This window comes from Aulonocara stuartgranti, assembly GCF_965226115.1.
Source record: "Aulonocara stuartgranti genome assembly, chromosome: 19".
Classification (NCBI taxonomy): Eukaryota; Metazoa; Chordata; class Actinopteri; order Cichliformes; family Cichlidae; genus Aulonocara; species Aulonocara stuartgranti.
In genome coordinates, this window is record NC_138955.1 from 4,320,408 (window position 1) to 4,340,444 (window position 20,037).

The following is a 20,037-nucleotide window of genomic DNA, read 5'->3' on the forward strand; positions in this document are numbered from 1 at the left end:
GAAAATGTACCATTTTTAAGAAAAATATTAGTTTGTTTTCAATTTGATGGCAGCAACATTTCTCCAAAAAATTGGTAGAGCCATGTCTTGTAGCAGTCTATGAATATCCTGGAACTGAGGAGAGCCGGGCTGGACTTTTGGGAGAAGATTGTCTCATTTTTCAGTCCCGGGTCTTAATTTTTGTATTTTATGTCTGTGATGCGCCAGATGTTTTCTGTTGATGAAAGGTCTGACTGCAGGCAAGCTAAACTGGCTTGTTTGTTTGTTTGTTTACTACAAAGTCATGTTGTCAAACATGTGCAGTATGCAGTTTACTGTTGTCTTGTTAACAACATTCTCTCTCATCGATGTTTTCGCAGGACTTGGTACTTTGGGTTACATCTTCTATGTCTGCTGGTGGTCCTGGCCCTACCTGTCAAGTCGAAACGCCGGCAGGCCAAAGAGCAGCAGGACGACCTCCAGAAGGACAACCAGACAGATCACAACAGCACAGACAACAACTGCAACCAGAAAGAAAAGACCACATGAGGGTCGGGACGGTGACGCGCCGCCCCTTCAGCAGCAGAAACACTGAGACGAACTATAAACTACTGAGACCTGGAGTGTGTTGAGTCCGTTTACCTGACAAAGAACCAAATATCTCCTATCAGACAGAAAACACAAGTCTACATCCTGGCAAAAACTTCCAGTAGCAAGGCTGACAGCAATCACACTTCTGACATGGATACAAGACCAAGGTGAAGAAATGGCCAAGGTGTAAACTAATGAGCGGTAGTGGTTACTTTACAATACATTAGTGAAAACGAACACCTCCAAGCTGCCTTAAACCCTCTATGTACTTTGAAGGTGAAATAACAGTTTGAATGGCACGCTGCAGGAACCTAAATGCAGTTACACCAGTGTGGTTTCATGTAAGGTAAACAGATTTAAAGCGCAGTATGTGGAGGGTTTTTGTCATTGTCTGGGTACAAGCCTCTGTTAGGTGGCAACAGAAAACCGTGTACATGTAAAAGAAACATAACCTTTATCATCAGCTGCCAATTTCAAACAGGCCTTAGGATCCTCAACATATTGTTTGATTTCTATGTCTTTTTTTTTTTTTTTTTTTTAATCTCTATTCCAGAAGAATTCACATCGTGTGTGTTTTGTACTTAGATGTTTGTGATGACACTAATTGAAATCCATTCTGAATGCTCTTTTGTTTTTTGTGGGATGACTTGACTATGCCTGAAAGAGAGAATCTCAAAGTGGAATTCAGATCTCATTCCTCTCCAGTCTAAAAGATTTAATAACTGGATATCTTCTTATATTTTTCATATCTGCTGCTTTTTTTTTTTTTTTTTTTTTTTGTTGGGCAAAGAAGACTCATCTGATAAATGTGTGTTTCAAAGGGAGTTTGTTTACCCTATGGTAACTTAGAATACCTTTTAAGGCTTGTTGACTTGGGGTTCAGAATTATTATTATTTTTAAATTTCTGCTGATATTTGTCTCATGACAGGTTTCCTCTGTGTTCAGTTGTTAAAACAAGTCTCCAAAATGATTTTAATTAACAGAATTCCTACAGAATTTACATCCTTCTTGAGTTATTTGTGCAGTAATTGTCTTAAGTCCTACAAACGCAACAGAAATCTAATCAGATCACCGCACTGACTTAGAAATAAAGTGTCAAATGGTCCATGCACAGTGCATAAAAGCACATAAAGAAACCAGTTACAGTTATATATGTACGTGACTTTATAGTATTGTACAAATTTCAAACACATAAGTCAGCTGTTGTGGTAAATGGTCTTATTTCATATTGTGTGCACTTAATGTTAGCCTAGGGGATGTTTCAGCATTTGCTGTATGGTGTTCCTGTTTCCTCATGTTGTTTTGGTCCGTGGCTCGCCTTATTAGCCTTCTAGAGTCCCTCAGTTGGACCTTATAACAGCGACTGCTGTGATATTTTTCTGAAATCATTAGATCGGATTAATGAATGATGTAGTTAATGAAAACATGGTGCAGAGAGGACCTTTTACAAGGCACCTCGCTGCTCTTTGAATAATAGTGACACATAAATGTACCTGTAAGAGCAAGATATAATCTTGGGATTTCAAAGCCCACAACATCACTTTGAAATTATGCTTCCTTTTTTTTTTCTTTTTCCAAAAATCATTCTCAATAATTTAAGTTAAACTGATGCATTTGTTTCCTGTAAAGTAGTAACAAAGCAGCAGAGATGAGTTGGGGATTTTTCTTTCTTTTTTTTTTTGGTTTTTAAGACTAAGATAACACTCGCATTTTCCTGCCATAACTTTGTGTGTGTGTACCAGTATTCATGTGACCCGTTGATGTGAACTCGACTTCACTATATTTGTAGCCTGGGCCCTGTGTAGGTGAGAGCGGCCCACCCAAGGGGAAAGGGATGTCATTGTTCAAAAACATAGCACTGCATGGCCACCCAAACCAGCAGATCAATGCAAACTGCTCCATATGTCCAAAGTGCCAAATCATAAATGGCGCATTTTGGGTTTTTTTTTCTTTTGTGTATAAGTGGGCCTGCGTGTGTGCGTGTGCGTGCCTGTGGAACATATTGGTTATTTTTGTGTCAGAAGGAAATTTATTGAAAGATTTGTATAACAGTACATTACAATTCTGATTTATGTGGGGGAATAAAGAGAACTTATTTTTAAACACTAACACTGCCATTATGTCATAAATGATTTGTTTTTGTCCTGTTAAAAAAAACGAAGTAATTTGTTTTTAAATGAATGCAAACACTAGTACAAAAGGGCTTTAGCTGCATATATCACATGTGCATATAACATTAACCTCCTAGGACCTGCCGTCCACATATGTGGACATTACATCATGGGTTATTTAGACCAAAATACAAAATTTTGCTCTACAAGGGTCTAATATCCACTTACGAGGACATTATACTGCTACTGTTCTATCAAAATTAGTTTTTTCTTAAAAACAAAAATAAGGTAAAAAAATAAATAAAATCTGGTAATTCTTTGTTTTTACATTCATTGGGCCCCAATGTGACCAAATATCAAAGAGAAATTAAAAAAGCATGTCGTGGAAGAGTTCAGGTCTTAGGAGGTTAAGATTCTTGCATGTTAAAGAGAAACACGAGTAGAATCATTAAAATATATTAAAACATATTTATCAATTGGGTTTTTATCTTTTATTGATTTTTGTCTCTTTTTTTTTTTTTTTTTTTAAACAATACTTGACTTGTGTGGATATATCCTTCATCCACCCAAAGTCAAAAAAATGGGGCAAACAAAAGGAATTGGCCTTATTTTCTGCTTTGTAGTGTAACAAAATTGCCATCATCATTAGATTATCCATCTACTGCTCCATGCACATCATAATGGGAATTGAGTACAAATTGGGGGGAGTATCCAGATGCTTTACTCAGGTTCAGCATTTATATTATACTTTAATAGGCGACCAAAGAAAAAGCTAAATATTTTGCTTTATATCAACAGAATTGCCTAAAAGCAACGCACAGCATGTAAGCTTTGTGCTTAAAGCTTATTTTAACTACTTGTTGAATTCAGAAAAATATTTTGTTGTGTTTTTAAACTCAGAACCTATAAAGTTACTGTTAAAACTGTAAAATTAATGTCGTACAGTAAAAACAAATCCCACCTCCCCGCTTTTTTCCCCCTGTTAGTTTTCTTGCCACATGTTACCCTGCTGTACTCTTGGGTGCGAGGAGGTGGAGTCTTACTGTAGCAGGTCGAGGCTCCTCTGTCAAATAGAAGCAAAGATATTATGGCTTAAAAAACGAAGACTTTGTGACTGGATTATCTGGACCGGAATTAAAATACAGAGCAACCCAGCGTAGGTAAGACTACTTTAAAAAATTGTTGGTGTACTTTTCTCCAGCTTTTTAGAGGAGATAAAAAAAATAAATAAAAATGTAGGGACCTGTTGGAAAGCTAACGCTAGCCTGTTAGCCCGTTTCCAGGTTTGGCTAGCTTGTGTTTTCAAGTTGCTTCCTAGTGATAGTGAACGGGAAGTCGCTGCTGTGTTTGCAATATCGTGTTTGCAAAAGACCTTTGTCAAGACACCGGAATAACCGAGCCACACTATTTCTAAACCTTTCTTCGCCTCGTCACATTTAAAGCCATCTGATTATATGCGCGTCATACAGATGTTCTTTTTTTAAGTCATGGGGGTCAGAGCAGTGAACGCACCATAGACTTGGTGACTTTATATTATACACCGTATCAACATCGTTTAAATGGCACGATGTTGATACGGTGTTTTGCCTGTCAGTTTTTTGTGTCCATGAACTTTGTGCACGTTGCAAAGCCCACAGCCAAGCAGTTTAAGACTCTGTGTGTATCAAAAACATGAGACAGTTTTTGCTTATCCATATGACATTAGCAGACCCTGGTATGCATAAGGGAACTGAATCCTCAGCAGTTTCATACCCACATGACTGGTCATAAAAAGCTGACAGGTTAAATTTAGAGACCCTATCCAGTGTTGCTTAGTTCCCTTCTAACATTTGAATGCGTTCAGATAACCAAACAGCTGACGTGGAGTTTTATTTGATGGTTTGTGATGTTAGCTAGTGCTCTGTGTTTTTATATAAACACTATAAATGTCATGTTTATGTCAGTTTTCCAGCTGGAAACAAAGAGAATTGGGTTGCAAGTAACAAGTGTTTTCATTACTGATTAGAATTTATTATTTTCTTGGTCGATTTGACTTTTGGACATTAAAATGCCAGAAAACCGAACTTCTAAAGCCAGTTTCTTGTTTTGTCAGGGCAGCAACACAATTTATTTGATAAATTGTCACATTTAAGAATGGGTTAGAAAATAACTTGCAGTGATCGACTGATTTATTTGGTAATCCTTTGTTTTTCTTTATTTTTGTATCCAGAATCCTGTGTGTAGATCATTTTCATAGCACTAATTCACTTTCACAAGAACTGTGTTCATTTTCATTAATAACAGTAAATTGTTTGGTTTTCTACTATATTGTTGGGTGATTCAAAGGGTTAGTTTAATATTTAATTTTAATTGATCAGCACCTGAGTCATTGTAAACACTGTGACTATAGTGATACTAAAGTGACAGCTCCCATGCTACTTTATTGCATTATCTGTAAAATTAAGTCATACAGATGAGTCCAAACATCCTAATTGGCCTTTTATCTTTATCAGTCGGTGCCAAGCCATTGCATGTAATGAATGAATATCTGGTCGTGTGCCTCTATTGTGTTGGGTGAGGATGGGCGTAGGCCAGCCCCCTCATCTAATATTCAGCTGTTTGTAAAAAGGGGGGGATGCTGAGCCTGAGCCTGGCAGTGCTTGTTGAAACTGTGTGCAGCTGAGCAGAGAACCACTGCCAGTTTTACCCTTCACGAAGGTAAGAGTTTCTTTTGTAGTAATGTTTTCTGGAGATTGTAGGTCTTATTTTCCCTTCTTTCTCCAGCAGCTTATTTTTGATGTTTTTTCTTTCTTTCTTTTTTACTGGTTTATTGTCTCTGAGCTTTAGTGTGCATGTGTTTTGTGAAAAAGATGCGATTGAGCTCCACTCTGATCACTGCTGAACAGGGAGAGAGCACTTAATGTTTACTGATTGGTTCTTGGGTGTATTTGTCCACCCATTATGCTGAGAGGCAAGAAGCTGGGGAGGGTGTGTCAACAGGCTCCAATTGCTTTGACTGTAAACAAAGGATTTTTTTCTCACCTCTTCCTGGCACTGTCTAATATGGGCAAATGGTTACCAGGCGATCCCTGACTGAAAATATAAAGAATTCAGAAAAAAAAGGTTAAATATTTGCATTGATTGGTTACTCTGCATTTGAGTAAACTGCCAGGCCTTTGTACTGACAGCCCAAGAGGCATGTGACATTTGAGTGTTTATTGACCTGAGCTTGAGCTGCTTGTCTGAAGGATTATGGTGAAATATTGAGCCGTATATAAAGCCCATTGCCAGGGCAACTTACAAGCAATGAATGGAGCTGATTAATTCTTTGTTACTGTGGCAGGAAGTAGGTCTGACCATTAGGAAAGAGCCCAACTTGATGAATGATTAATGAGTGCTTTTATCGATTGGCTGAATCCCTAATTCCTGTAAAAACCCCTTTCAAAAGAAAACATATTTTAGGGGCTTTTTCTTGTCCAGATATATTATACAGTACATTTATGGGAGTTTTGTGCCATTTTATCTTAAACTGGGAATATCTTTTCTAAATATAGAGTAAGTCAATACCCAGTAGTTAAAGTGTCAAAGAAAAAAACAAACCTTGGCCGTCCAGTTAAGGTAAAAAGGCTTAAAATGACTCAGTAAATTTAGAAACATGCTTGTCTCTGGGTTTAGGATAATTCTTGAGAATGGTTCACTCCAATTATAGATAATCTCGCTCCAGTGGGTTATGTGCATTGATTTGTCATATAGTCACTGCGTCTTACTGCTTTTTTCCTATCGGTGCTAAAGTACTTTTAGGGAGAACTCTGCTTTTTTCTTGTGTACAAAAGTTCCGCAATATCCAATTTCAGGAAGTGGAGGAGGGTAGAAAAGGCTGGCTCTGATATAATTGGAGCAAACAGTCGAGTGCACCGATTGTCCTAGCCTTTATTACATCAGAGAGTCAAAGTTTAAAGACTATTGTTTGTCTTCATTGGTATTTGATGGCTTGGTTAACTATCTTGAGCAGAGCTTTGTGATTGCTCAGCCTTCATTATACTGAGTGGACAAATTTCAGTCAGTGTTTTCAGCCTCAGCAGACAGACTGAACGAAACTGAAGAGAACTAACAGCCCCTGCTCATCCCTGTGTAATAAGCTTGTTTAATAGATTGTAAGTATGGTTATAATGATACTTTAACATGATATTAAAAGATTTGTAATGACCTCTGAAATGCACGCTCAAAAAAAATTGTCCTGATAATTTGTGATCGATAATATAGTTGCATTAGAGTGGATATTGCAACATGTCGAACTTTTTATATGTGTGTTTCTTAAATATTATACTTTAATGTGTACACCATCTAGTTTCTGCTGTATTGTTATTGCTTGTATGTATGCATGCAAGTTGGGGTTTGGACAGTGGTGATTTATTCCACTGCATCACTTCAAAGGCACGCCACACCTCTTCCCGGTCACGATTTTAACTTCTTGTTTGTCTCTTAGAAGTGCTGTATATTTAGCTGCACAGGCCACAAAGCTATTGTTGTGCTCTTTAGCTCATTGTGAATGCTGCTTTTGCTCTCATTCTGCAGGGGTGTATAGCTGGTTAGCTGTCAACCATGGATACCAGCACGTCCCTAAAGATGACCTCTCTGGCTGTCCAGAGTCTGTTCAGCTATGTGGACGAGGAGAACCTGGCTGCCATCAAAGCGCATTTGGACATGTTCACGGATGTGGACAGCAGGAGTGATGTAAGCCACATCACAGCAGCCTTAATGTTGGCTCTAGAAGTTCAGGGAAGAATAAGCAGTAATTAAAGGCTCTTTAAAATAACTTTAGTTGGTGTTATGTAGGAAAACTGAAATCCTTCTGTGTGGAGTTTGTGTCCTCTTCCTGTTCAAAAACATACTTGTTAGGTTAATTGGTGATTCTTGGCTTTAGGTGAGAATATGAATGGTTGTTTGTGCTTGCCTTATGAAGGACTGGTGACCTCTCCAGGCTGTTTCCTATCTCTCACCCAAAATCAGCTTGGATTGGCTCCAGCTAGTAGCTAAGAAAATGAATGGATGGATGAAGATATAGTACTCATAAAACATTATTATTTTATTATCTTTTGCGTTCTTAATTATTTTAGATAACATTTTAGATATCTCTTGTCGCTGCAACTAAAAGGTCAGCTACTGTTTTACAACAGTAAAGAAATTGTTTATTATGTGCACTTAGTACTCATAGGACGTTATTGCAGTATACCCTGAAAGACACAGAGGGATAGAGCTTAGAAGGGAATATAAACATCCGAGGCCATTAAAAGGTAATGCAGTATCTCCACACTATGTGTACTGTACACTGTACGATTGTAGCAGCTGTAAGTAGCCTGATTCCTGTATTTGCAACATATACAATCTTAAAGGATAATGCCAGTGAGATGATATTTTGTCAAGAAATCCTACAAAAAGACCAGAACTCCAAAACTGAACCGATCCTACTACTAATAAGTATTTTCATGTAGCCAAAATCTGATTGTTGCACATTGCTGTTTGTTTCCATGTTTGTCTATATAGGTGCTGTAGTTTATGCACAGTGCTTGTATAGACACCCTCTTGCTGTTGCTGTAATTACCACAAAGTGCTAAATTTCCTGCAAATGAGTCCCGAGTTACATATAGGAGCATTTACCAAAAAAAAATAGAGCACATAGCAGGTTGTTAAAAGATTAAAGAAATAAAATTGTGCGGCGACAGACAGTCTGGTACCCGAGTAGAGCAGATTTTGTAATTTTAGGCTTTACATGAATTTGTTGACAAAGAAAAATTGAGACAATTCCAGACCTCTCCCTTAATGTGGAAAATATCAAGCAGCGTGTAGACTTGTATGGGACAGTAATCAGTTGTGTTACTGTACATGAAGTCATAAAATCGTTGGACCTATCTGTCATTTTGTTCCAGTGACGTCTTATTTCATTTGTATTGGATAATCAACCACCTGTACTCCGCGTCTCCTTGTTTCAGAATGGACAGACTCCCCTCATGGTGGCAGCAGAGCAGGGCAGTCTGGAAATAGTGCAGGAGCTCATTAAGAGAGGAGCCAACGTTAACTTGGACGATATTGTAAGTTCTCAAATGCACACGCACGTGTCATCTCTTAATAAAGAGCACAGCCCCAAACATGAGTAAACGCAATGTACGCAGAATGGAGGGACAGGTGAAAAACAGTGCGGTCATTTAAACCACATCATCCACTTGACAAAGAAGACATAACTAGTGGCCTTGATGTTCCATCTTGCTGAACTCACCACATTCGGGCTTAGCCCTCAGCTGTTATGATCCGTCATGAGCCATAATGACAGCTTATTACATACTTTTACCTTCGCTCATTTGAGTAAATGACAGGATCCACTCACTAGCCAACACCCTGCAACTTCAGATCCCAGCACACACTCACGCACGCACGCATGCAGCCTCCTACTTCGACGCACGCATGCATTGCTCTCACACCACTTATTAACATCTCACGTAATGTAACCTATTATTACACATGGCGCACTCAAAGTCAAAGAAGAGAGAGGAAGTTTTCCATTTCGTAGTCCTGTCCGTGTCTCACACTCGCGCTCTGTGACACCTTTGTCTCTCGATGCGACACCGCGTTCCCATGAGCACCTGGTACGACCAGCTGGTAGGTGCGGTTTTCTTTTTTTTTTTTCTAACCATCCTCGAGCGTCCCATTTATTGCTCTGACAGATGCTCTGTCAACTGGATTTAGAGAATGGGAGTTCTCAAAGTAACAGGTAGTGTCTGTGTACAGGACTGCTGGACGGCGCTGATCTCGGCAGCTAAGGAGGGACACATCGAGGTGGTGAGGGACTTGCTGGAGAACAATGCTAACCTTGAGCACAGAGACATGGTGAGAATGTAGACAGTGTGAAATTTTTCCTCATTTAAAATATGTAAAGTTTGTGTTTACTGTACTACAAATACAAAGGAGCAAAAATGAAATTTGGCTAGAAAACTGGGCTCCCAACATCTAGCTAGCCTTGTGGGTGAAACGTGATCCAACACCTGTTACGTATTGGCCAGTAGCCTTTTGTTTTGCTTTAGCTCCTCACTAACTCCCCTTACTTTCAATCAGTGTTACCAAATAAAGTCTTAAATGTATTTGGGGTATATTGCTGAGCTGGAACAAGCTCCAAGCACAACCAAAATGACTTAATTTACGATAATATAAAAAAAAAAAGGCTAGATAGCTTAACAACAGAAAAGAAAAAGACCTCAAATCAGTCTTATGAATTTACTGAAATGGTATATATTCCTTTTATATTTATTAATGCTTTCTGTTTGATGTGACAGTTCCACTGCTGGTTGAACAGAGTAATGCATTAGCTTGGAAATCGACCTAAAATTAAATTACTTTCTGTCTGATGGCTCCTTTCTAGTAGTAATCCCATTTACTGGGCTCTGGTTGTCTTTGCATGGGCAGTGATATGATTTAGTTACTTCGTCAGAGGCAAAGACTCGACAGTAACCAAACTATAGAAGCTTTTTTCTGTATTAATAAGATTAAAAGCAATGCTTAGGAAATATGATCTACATGTTGTTCCTAACTGGGCTGAAATCCTGGGAGAAATGTTAAAAAACACAGTAAGGATAGTGAAAACTAACAGTCTTTATGTATCACCGTGTATCAAAGGATACATTTGCTTTCGTATTATGTACCAGACATGTACATTATAAATCCTTGGCCTCTGCAACTCCATGGCAATGAGTCAGGAGGTGGGCTGACTCATTGGCGTTCATGGTGTGTCTAAGCTGCGTAGGAGAGATCACAGTCAGTCATCACAGTGGGATTATAATAAACGACACTGTGTGATACTTCACTTACTGGGTCACGTCATCTTTAAATAGCACATTTTCCAACCACAAAATCTGTCTAGATCTGTACTAGCCTGTAAGGTCAGTACTGTTGTTTGTCTTCCTCTTTATTATAATAAAATAAACTGAATATTACATGTGTTGTGTGTGTTGCTGTTTTCTGATCGTGTACACTTAAACTCCTCACTAGCTGAACTAGATTATCTGTGTTTTCTACTTAGGGAGGCTGGACTGCTCTCATGTGGGCAGCCTATAAAGGTCGTACAGATGTGGCCCAGCTGCTTTTGGAAAAAGGATCCAACCCTAACATCACTGGACAGGTATAAAAACTCAACACAGCATTGTTATTTGTATGTTATCTGTGTCTTCTGAAATCTTTGGGCATCTGTGATCTGATAATCTGAATAAAGACATTATTTGGTTTGTTTGTTATGATTTTAAACTCTGTGTAAATGCAGGGAAATAGAGAGAAATGTCTCATTTTAAATAAGTGGTAAAAGTCAGTAAATTTGAGAATTAAAGATAAAAAAGGGGTAAGCACCGCAGTGCTTTGCCTCTCCCCATCATCTGCTTTTACAGCTTGAAGCATTTGTATGACCGCGGGCTTAACACTGATCATTAGTTACTGTCAGCATGACTACACGGCTGTCCTCTGCCCCAACAGTACAGCGTCTACCCCATTATCTGGGCGGCAGGTCGAGGCCACGCAGAGATTGTCCGTCTCCTGCTGGAGCACGGAGCCAAGGTCAATTGCTCAGACAAGGTAACTACATACTGACAGATGCTCATTATTTACTTGCTTTAAATCCCACATAAGATGTGCTTTGTGGTTAGGACTCGGTCTAAAAGAACATTCTTATTCCCCAAGTGCCTTTCCTCTGTCCTGGGCCTCTTATTTGTTGCCCTTCCTTCATGATTAATCAATCTCTAGGTTGTTGATTGAATCATCTCTTGCACTCTGTCATTTTTTATTTGTAGTATGGCACCACTCCTTTGATCTGGGCAGCCCGGAAGGGCCACTATGACTGTGTGATGCACCTCTTGGCCAATGGAGCTGATGTAGACCAGGAAGGAGCAGTAAGTAGACTGTCAGTAGCATTCAGCAGTGATGCTAATTGTTTCATATAAAAATGGACACACTGTGTCAAAGGGAGTGTTTTCCTTTCTGTGTAAATTATTTTGATTACGAGTCAAGCTGTACATTAGGCAGCACCTCAGCTGTAGTTCACATAACTATAAACAAGACAGTGCTGTCATTTATTTCAAGGACTACTCCACACAGATGTAAGTACTCAAGAACTTCATTTGGCATTAGTTGTGATGATGCCACTAAAGGTTTCAGCAAAGTCACTTTTATTATTAATAAAAATAGTGTTCTTAATTATTTTGTGTCTGGAATGTTTGAGTAGCAGCATTATTTATTTTATTTCCACACGAACAAAACACAATCTTAACCCCCCCCCCCCCCCAAATGATTTCTGCAATGTAGTGCATCTGTGCTGCTTCAAGTCATGTTGCATCTATGCTAATACAAAGTGAATGATGCGCTTTTTTTACGTGCTGCATCAGTAATCGGATGGAACTGTCATAGCTAATGTTACAGAGCAGTTTAAAAGGCAGTGACTAAGAGACTGTGGAGTTTGCAAAACCCGGGTTATTAGGCTCTTTAAGCTAGATTGTTCATTGACAGAAGGGTGTATTGTCTCTTAAAGCTCCTGAAATAAACAGGCATGCGGGAAAGGATGATCTTTACTGATAACTGCACATTTTTTGTTTGATAATAGGAATGAATAGCAAAAAGGGGTTCGAATGATGTCTAAATATGCCTCTTTCCTTGGCTTCACAGAACTCAATGACGGCTCTGATCGTAGCCGTGAAAGGCGGCTACACAGAGGTCGTCAAAGAGCTGCTGAAGAGGAACCCAAACGTTAACAAGACAGACAAAGACCACAACACAGCCCTTACCATCGCTGCCAAGGAGGGACACACAGAAATTGTGCAGGACCTGCTTGACGCCGGAACCTACGTCAATGTTCCAGACAGGGTGAGATGTTTGACAGTAGCAGCAGCAGTGGCTGATATGAAATACAATGGAAATAAAATACAACTCACTTTTCTCTGTTTGGTTTTCTCTGGTTTCTCTCTTGCAGAGTGGGGAAACAATGCTGATAGGAGCAGTTAGAGGAGGTCATGTGGAGATAGTGCGAGCTCTGTTGAACAAATATGCTGATATTGACGCCAGGGGCCAGGTAGAAGCTCCTCTCCTTCTGCCCTCTCATGTGCTCGGTGTAAAATGTCACCCTACTGATCAGTACTGTTTACTTATCCCTATTGTTTCTCAGTAAAGTGAACTTTTCCCCATGGGTTAGAATTACAGATATTTCTTGTTGTTGTTGCATAGACCTACCTTAATGTGCATAAAAATATGCACAGTACAGCATAATATGCTGCATTCCCAGCTATGCATATTAAACCATATATATTTTATTTTATTTGGGATTTTGTTAATGCAATTTGTTGTTGTTAGTACAAAAAAAGCTTTTATTTTTCATCAGGATGGAAAGACTGCCCTCTACTGGGCAGTGGAGAAAGGTAATGCTACCATGGTGAGAGACATTCTGCAGTGCAACCCTGACACCGAGAGCGCCACCAAGGTATCTTTCTTGACCTTTGAACTTCTTTAATTTGATTTCTTGATTATGTTGCAATTTAAAACCTCCAGAAAATCACATTTTAAAACATGGTATTGGTATTTATATATAATTGTATTTATTTATTTATTTTTAAATGTGTGGTGTTGATTCATTGTTCTTTTTTATTTTGGCCATTATTCAGAGACAACAACAGCAAATATGTTTCCACACAAAGTTCAGAGAGGACAAATTATTATCTGGAAGGCTGTAACCTTCACTTTTACAGAGCGTTTTCTAAATAGCAACACTTTTATAACTGGATTTCACTAAACAAATGGTGAGGATAACAATAAATAAAAATAAACCTTAGATTTATACAATACTGTGCAAAAGTCACCGTGATATCTTTATATTTTGCTTCCAGAGGAATTCTTTCATTTTCAAAAATGTTTTCCAGGCTTTCTAAAGGTTTTTCAGAGTCTGTCTTTGTACACTGGCTGCTTTCTCACTCATTTTCAGTCCAGTCATTGTACCACAGCATTTTCAGAGGCATTGTTTTTGTTTAAGCCACTTAACACTGACCTATGAGTCATTCAAGAAACCGGTCAAAAAAAGACACCTAAGTCAAGGATGAACCGGTGTTGTGTCTACACATAACACATTGTCTACACAGTGTTATGTCTACACATGAGGCAGTTTAGCAAAGACCCAATTTTAAATTGTATCTTCAGGCATTTTCTTACAATAAGCCTACTGCAAAAAACAAAATACTTGTTCTGTTTTTTATTTTAGTTTTATCTGTATAAAATCTCAACAATAACACAGTTTACACAAACATAAAATTGTAGGTGATTCCAGAGAGCTGAAAAACTTAGCATATCTCAGGTGTGCAAAATAAAAATAAGTAAACAAATAAACAAAGAAACTGAACAAGTGGAGCATGAGGTGAACAGTAAAGTAATCTCCTAACAAATGGGAACAAATCCAGCAAGGAACAGAGAAATGCATTTGGCCTGCCCAGAGCCCGAACCTCAACATTGTTAAAGCAGTGTGGGATCATCTTAACAGAGAACAAAATAACAAGGCAGCCAACATCCAAAGAAGAGCTTTAAATGACCTTTAAGACGCCTGGAGAGCTACAGCTGAATACTACCTAAAGAAATTAAAAGTAAGCTTACACAAGAGAGTTCAGGCTGTTTTGAAGAATAATGGTGGTCACACCAAATATTTTATGCTTGTTAGAATTACGCAAACTCTTCTATACTTTATATACTCTGTATCCATGTATGTTTGGACATGACTCGAAAAATCGCTACACCTATTTCAGACTTTCCAAGCAAATATTAAGAAATGAGGGGTTTCTCAAGACTGTATAATACTTTATTTCACAACTTTACCCCTCAATCTTTTTATATGTTGCCTGACCCTTGCTCTGAGTTCATGCTGCATCTCTCTGATAACAAATAACCTCAGGCATAGATTATTTTGTGCTTTGTACATTATTAGTCCCATATTGATTTAGCCAAGCTGTGAAATTTAACAGTGTGTAATGTAATAAATAGTCTGCTGCATACGAAGGTGATGTGGTTCTGAAGTTCTGAAGGGAAATCATTGTAAAGTTAATTGAGTGATTGTGTTTGTTTGGGTTTTAGGAGGGAGAGACGCCGCTTATCAAAGCAACGAAAATGAGGAGCATAGAGATCGTGGAACTGCTACTGGATAAAGGAGCCAAGGTGTCTTCAGTGGACAAGGTACTGTTTAAAGCACGCTTGGTCTTGCTTCTGTTTTTAGATTGTGTTCTCAGCTTGGAGTGAACAGTCATTAACTGAGCTCTGTGTTTTCTTCTCTCAGAAAGGAGACACGCCTCTCCACATCGCCATTCGAGGGCGTAGCCGAAAGTTGGCCGAGCTGCTGCTGAGGAACCCGAAAGATGGCCGCCTGTTGTACCGTCCCAACAAAGCTGGAGAAACACCGTACAACATCGATTGCACCCACCAGAAAAGCATCCTGACGCAGATATTTGGAGCGAGTACGACACATTTTACATTGCAAACTAAAAAAGGAGAATTTACGTTCAGAATTTGAGAAAAGAAGCTGTTTATTTTCTCTGAATATTTTTTCCTCCTAACTTTCTCTCAGAGCACCTGTCCCCCACTGAGTCTGATGGAGACATGTTGGGTTATGACCTGTATAGCAGCGCTTTAGCAGACATCCTTAGTGAGCCCACGATGCAGCCGCCTATCTGCGTTGGCCTGTATGCTCAGTGGGGCAGTGGCAAGTCTTTCCTTCTTAAGAAACTGGAGGGTATGTATTCTCCTGGATGAGAATAAAGTGGTACTGGGATGTGGAAAGTACTTTTTATTGTTTTTTAAATTTCTTTTTTGTTTTCGCCTCTCCGTTCTTCTCTTGTTCAACAGATGAGATGAAGACATTTGCAGGCCAGCAGATAGAGCCATTGTTCCAGTTCTCATGGCTGGTAGTCTTCCTCACCCTGCTGCTCTGCGGCTCAGTGGCCGTCGTTCTGGGCTTTACTGTTAATCCCAAACTGGCGATCGCGGTCTCGCTCAGCCTCCTCGCCCTGCTCTACATCTTTTTCGGTGAGGAGACAGACCGGCTTGAATACTGGGTACTGAATGATTGTGGGAAAACTCTGCTTTGATTTGAATCACTCTGCAGTGAGATGAGAATAAAAGGTCAGCCTGCTGTCCAAAGAGAATGTCAAGCAGAATTCTTTAACTGGAAAATATTTTGACCCCTGTTTCAGTGTGGCGTGTTTTTATGCTGTGCAAAAACATTTAATCTAAACTGTAAATCAAAGCCTTTTAATAATGAGTCAGTGACAGTGTTGTAATGAACCCCTTTTAAAAAAATTACCAGCTTAGCTACTATTAAATTTTAATTCCGTTTAGTGGACATTACGTGTAAACATTGCTACGCTAGGACTTCTAGCCAAACTTAATTTGCAGATCTTGTCCCTGGTTAGGCTTTTGGGGTCTTCTATTATCCTAATACAGAGACAATTACTAGTAGAAACATAGTCAAGCAACCACTGCAGACAGTATAGAAATATTGACTAAAGCAAAAAAAATAAAAAATAGGAACAATGAGTGAAAAATAACAATTAAGAACAAAATAAAGAGAAAAATGGATGCTTTAAAGATCCAGCTCAGTGCTTACAGATCAGCCTTCGTTTGAATCATAATTTACTAAAGCGTGAAGAAACGTCTTTCGGCTGTTTTCATATTCACAAGGGGGCGCCACAGCATGTATTTGATTTAGTAGATTTTTATCCTGCATGCTGTTTGTGACCCTCCCAGAGTTTTAAGTCTCCTCCTGGTCTTGAAGCAGGGCATTTTTTGCATGTTTGGTGAATGCTTTAATGTGTCTTAAATTCGTAAAACCTTAACAAGAAGCACAACCAATCCTACTCCATCATCATCCTGGTTACACCATACTTGACAGCATTTGAAAAATTTTGCCTGTCACATTTTTTTTTTGTCACTGAGGCTTGGTCCTGGTAAAAATCTTACTGAATTTCAGAAGCCAAACCTTATGAGGTTTAAGAAGATAAAGTAATCACAGATATTGGTTAAATGGAGTAAGGTGGACAATGTTATTTTTTTCTTTGTTGACTGTGATATGTCTTTGCATTTAGTATTGGTGTACTTCGGAAGCCGGCGTGAGAGGGAAAGCTGGAACTGGGCATGGGTCATCAGCACCCGGCTTGCTCGTCATGTCGGTTACCTGGAGCTGCTGCTCAAACTGATGTTTGTCAACCCTCGTGAACTCCCTGAGCAGACCACCCGCGCCCTTCCTGTCAGGTGACAATGATGCACAGACACAGAACTACATCCACTCGATTTATTGTAGTCAACACATAAAATACACCTTCACAATTTTCTTGTTGTAAGTTGTAAAATGCAATGCATTTGTTAGCACAGTCGACTAACTCTGTATATGTCTGCTGTAGTGATGATATTAAACTAAATACTGATCTGCATTCTCTCGCTCTTTATGCAGGTTCTTGTTTACTGATTATAATCGCCTGTCCAGTGTTGGAGGAGAGACGTCAATGGCTGAAATGATTGCAACGCTGTCAGATGCCTGCGAGAGGGAGTTTGGCTTCTTAGCCACCCGGCTGTTTAGGGTTTTCAAGAGTGATGAGATCCAAGGTGATGTTACTGGCTTTTTTTATGAGTCATGTCAGGACTCGTAAAGAAAAAGTTTACTGAGACAATAAAGAATATTACATTTACAAATAATACACTATATAACTAAATGCTGTTTTTTTTTTAAACGTGCTGCAGTTCAGCAAAGGATAAATAATATAAATTATGTATTTTTATTAATCAGAACTTGTGTAAAATTCTAATGATGGGAATTCTGTGGGAGTCTTATAAGCATTGTGGACTTTTCTTGGTGAACCACTGCACAAATTGTGATGGTGAGTCATTGTGGGCAAAAAATATGACGGAAATACAAATGAAAGAAAGCGCTCGAGAGACCAAGAGATACCTGTGTCGCAGTAAATAGACCTTTGAAGAAAGCTGTGCAAACAATCTCCCGACATCTGTCTCCCTCTTAGTTAGCTACATTTGGTTTGGTCATGCAGGAGTGGTTTTAACCTGCTTCAACAGCAAACAACAAATGATAAACAAAACAAACTTGCAAGTTAATGGTGAAAGTAAATGAATAGAAAGAAGGAGCAGGCTCCAGAGTAGATTCAGGACCAGAACTCCCAGTAAGCCCAGTATAAACACCGGTAGCTGCTGATGTAGCAGGAATTTTTTTTAATTCATTGTTTTATTCAACTTAAAAAGTCTTTATATCCTTCTTGATGTATTTTTAGCATGTGAAGGTGTGTTGTGCCCTCTGTGCATCTGTGTAATATTACTGTCTCCTTTCTGTGAACCCCTTAGGTCAAAAATGGAAGAAAACATGTTGTGTTCCCTCATTTGTACTCTTTGCATTGATGCTAGGGTGCTTGATCACTGGTGTGGCACTGTTGTCTATTTTTAAGGTAGGTGTTTTTAGTTCTCTGAAAAAAATACTGTGTAGGTGTATTTTGTTTATCCTGGTCTGAAATAGCCTTACAAGAAGAGAGCCTACCCAGTATGTGTCAGAGTTTCAGTCCTACTTTTTATCTTTTGGTTCCTCAGGTGGACCCTAGGAATCTGACAGTAAATGCAGTGCTGATTGCGATGGCTAGCATGGTTGGCCTGGCCCTGCTGCTCAACTGTAAGACCTGGTGGCAGGTGGCTGACTCTGTCCTCAACTCCCAGAGGAAACGCCTGCACAGTGCTGCCAACAACTTGCATAGACTCAAGAGTGAAGGGTTTATGAAGGTAATTTAGTAATTGTACATAATCAAGAGAAAATGGAAATCCTCTGACATCCTGTTGCCATGACAGTGGGGCATTCAGTTTGCTTATGAAATTATGAAGTTGTGCTTTCTAATTCAATTGATTTCCTTTAGTTCATAGAAAATGAATTGGCTTTGATTTGTTTTGGGGTTTTTTATGTCTCACAGGTTCTGAAACATGAAGTGGAGCTGATGTCAAAAATGGCCAAAACTATCGATGGCTTTACCCAGAACCAGACACGCATGGCGGTTATCATTGATGGGCTAGATGCTTGCGAGCAGGACAAAGTGCTGCAGATGCTGGACACGGTGCGTGTTTTCATGTGCGTCAGTACAGGCAGATTAACAATTAGAGCAGCTTCCTCTTGACTGAAAACAAGATAATGGAATAATTAGATTTTTTTGACATCTGCCGCTCAAGAAAATGTATTACTATGAGCCAGAGTGTTTTAGAGCATCTGCCATGTGGTTTAAACACAAAGTGGGTCTTTCACCTGTGCACACAGAGACCACACATCTCTGTTGCACTGCAGCCACCTTGGTGTTCCCAGCTGCCTCAGCTTGCCTCCAAGTTTAGATTCTTTTTCCCAGCTGCTCTAATATAATTTCCTTTAGCCAAATGTTATTATTTGGTGAAGTAATCCCAGGGAAGACGGCAGCCTCCTGTGTGCTAATGCAATCTTCTCATCTCTGCAAGCATGTCCCAGTCACTCCATAACCTTTTTCTTTTGAGAGAGACTCAAACAACACATTTGTCAATTAACTAAATGTAATTTTTTTTCTCTCAGTCTGTGTACTTTTGCTAACAGATCATGTGCATTAAAGATGCAGACATCATGTGAAAACATTTTCACTTGATTCTGCTGACAGCTGCTTTTGGACAGGAGGTTCATCGTCCTGCAGGCGAGCCTTAGGGTTGTTGGCTACGGGTTAACAAACCAGCACTGCATCTAGCACAAATTGATGTCCTGTGACACTTGGACAATGTCTCTTAGTTAGTCGAGTGGAATTCCCCAGCACCATGTGCTGTGGACAGTAAGCTCTCACAGGAGTCATTATGTTTAAGTACTACAGCTGACTGACTACCTCGAGGTGTCGCGTCATGGAGTGATTAGATTGTAAACATATATTTAATGCAACTGAAAGATACTGAAAAACTTTCTTATGGTGTTTCTTTTTCTTTCCAGGTAAGGGTCCTCTTTTCTAAAGGCCCTTTTATCTCCATTTTTGCCAGTGACCCCCATATTATCATCAAAGCTATCAACCAAAACCTCAACAGTGTGCTAAGAGACTCAAACATCAATGGACACGACTACATGAGAAACATTGTCCACTTGCCCGTGTTCCTCAACAGCAGAGGATTTAACACAGCTAAAAAGATGAGCATGGCAGCACCCACCAACGGGGAGCCACTGTCTGGTGAAGGTACACGACAAAGGCTACACGTCTTCCTTTTAAAGTGCTTTATTTTTTTCTTTACTGTCGTCTTTTAGTGTGTTATATAGCTTTTTGTGTGTGAAAAAGTCTGCAAAGT

At 39.3% G+C, this 20,037-nt stretch overlaps 2 protein-coding genes across 5 annotated transcripts in view; both read left to right on the forward strand.

The window, feature by feature from the left end:
* Positions 1–2,680, forward strand: part of mboat2a (membrane bound O-acyltransferase domain containing 2a) — a 45,053-nt gene extending 42,373 nt beyond the window's left edge. For both annotated transcript variants that reach the window (XM_082516663.1, XM_082516664.1), the window contains one exon: positions 360–2,680. In XM_082516663.1, the coding sequence (XP_082372789.1) occupies positions 360–528 (169 nt within the window). In that variant the 3' untranslated portion in view covers positions 529–2,680. The remainder of the gene's footprint in view (positions 1–359) is intronic.
* A 731-nt stretch (positions 2,681–3,411) lies between these two features.
* kidins220a (kinase D-interacting substrate 220a) overlaps positions 3,412–20,037 on the forward strand; it is a 46,501-nt gene continuing 29,875 nt past the window's right edge. Inside the window, exons 1-20 of one of the 3 annotated variants that reach the window (XM_082516213.1) lie at positions 3,412–3,842; positions 7,237–7,395; positions 8,652–8,750; positions 9,445–9,543; positions 10,730–10,828; positions 11,173–11,271; positions 11,487–11,585; positions 12,355–12,552; positions 12,659–12,757; positions 13,064–13,162; positions 14,794–14,892; positions 14,993–15,170; positions 15,281–15,445; positions 15,559–15,738; positions 16,797–16,962; positions 17,162–17,313; positions 18,061–18,161; positions 18,301–18,486; positions 18,672–18,812; positions 19,691–19,928. In XM_082516213.1, coding sequence (XP_082372339.1) covers positions 7,264–7,395; positions 8,652–8,750; positions 9,445–9,543; positions 10,730–10,828; positions 11,173–11,271; positions 11,487–11,585; positions 12,355–12,552; positions 12,659–12,757; positions 13,064–13,162; positions 14,794–14,892; positions 14,993–15,170; positions 15,281–15,445; positions 15,559–15,738; positions 16,797–16,962; positions 17,162–17,313; positions 18,061–18,161; positions 18,301–18,486; positions 18,672–18,812; positions 19,691–19,928 — 2,629 coding nt within the window. In that variant the 5' untranslated portion in view covers positions 3,412–3,842; positions 7,237–7,263. The remainder of the gene's footprint in view (positions 3,843–7,236; positions 7,396–8,651; positions 8,751–9,444; positions 9,544–10,729; positions 10,829–11,172; positions 11,272–11,486; positions 11,586–12,354; positions 12,553–12,658; positions 12,758–13,063; positions 13,163–14,793; positions 14,893–14,992; positions 15,171–15,280; positions 15,446–15,558; positions 15,739–16,796; positions 16,963–17,161; positions 17,314–18,060; positions 18,162–18,300; positions 18,487–18,671; positions 18,813–19,690; positions 19,929–20,037) is intronic. The other 2 variants (XM_082516214.1, XM_082516215.1) reach the window with 2 other exon arrangements.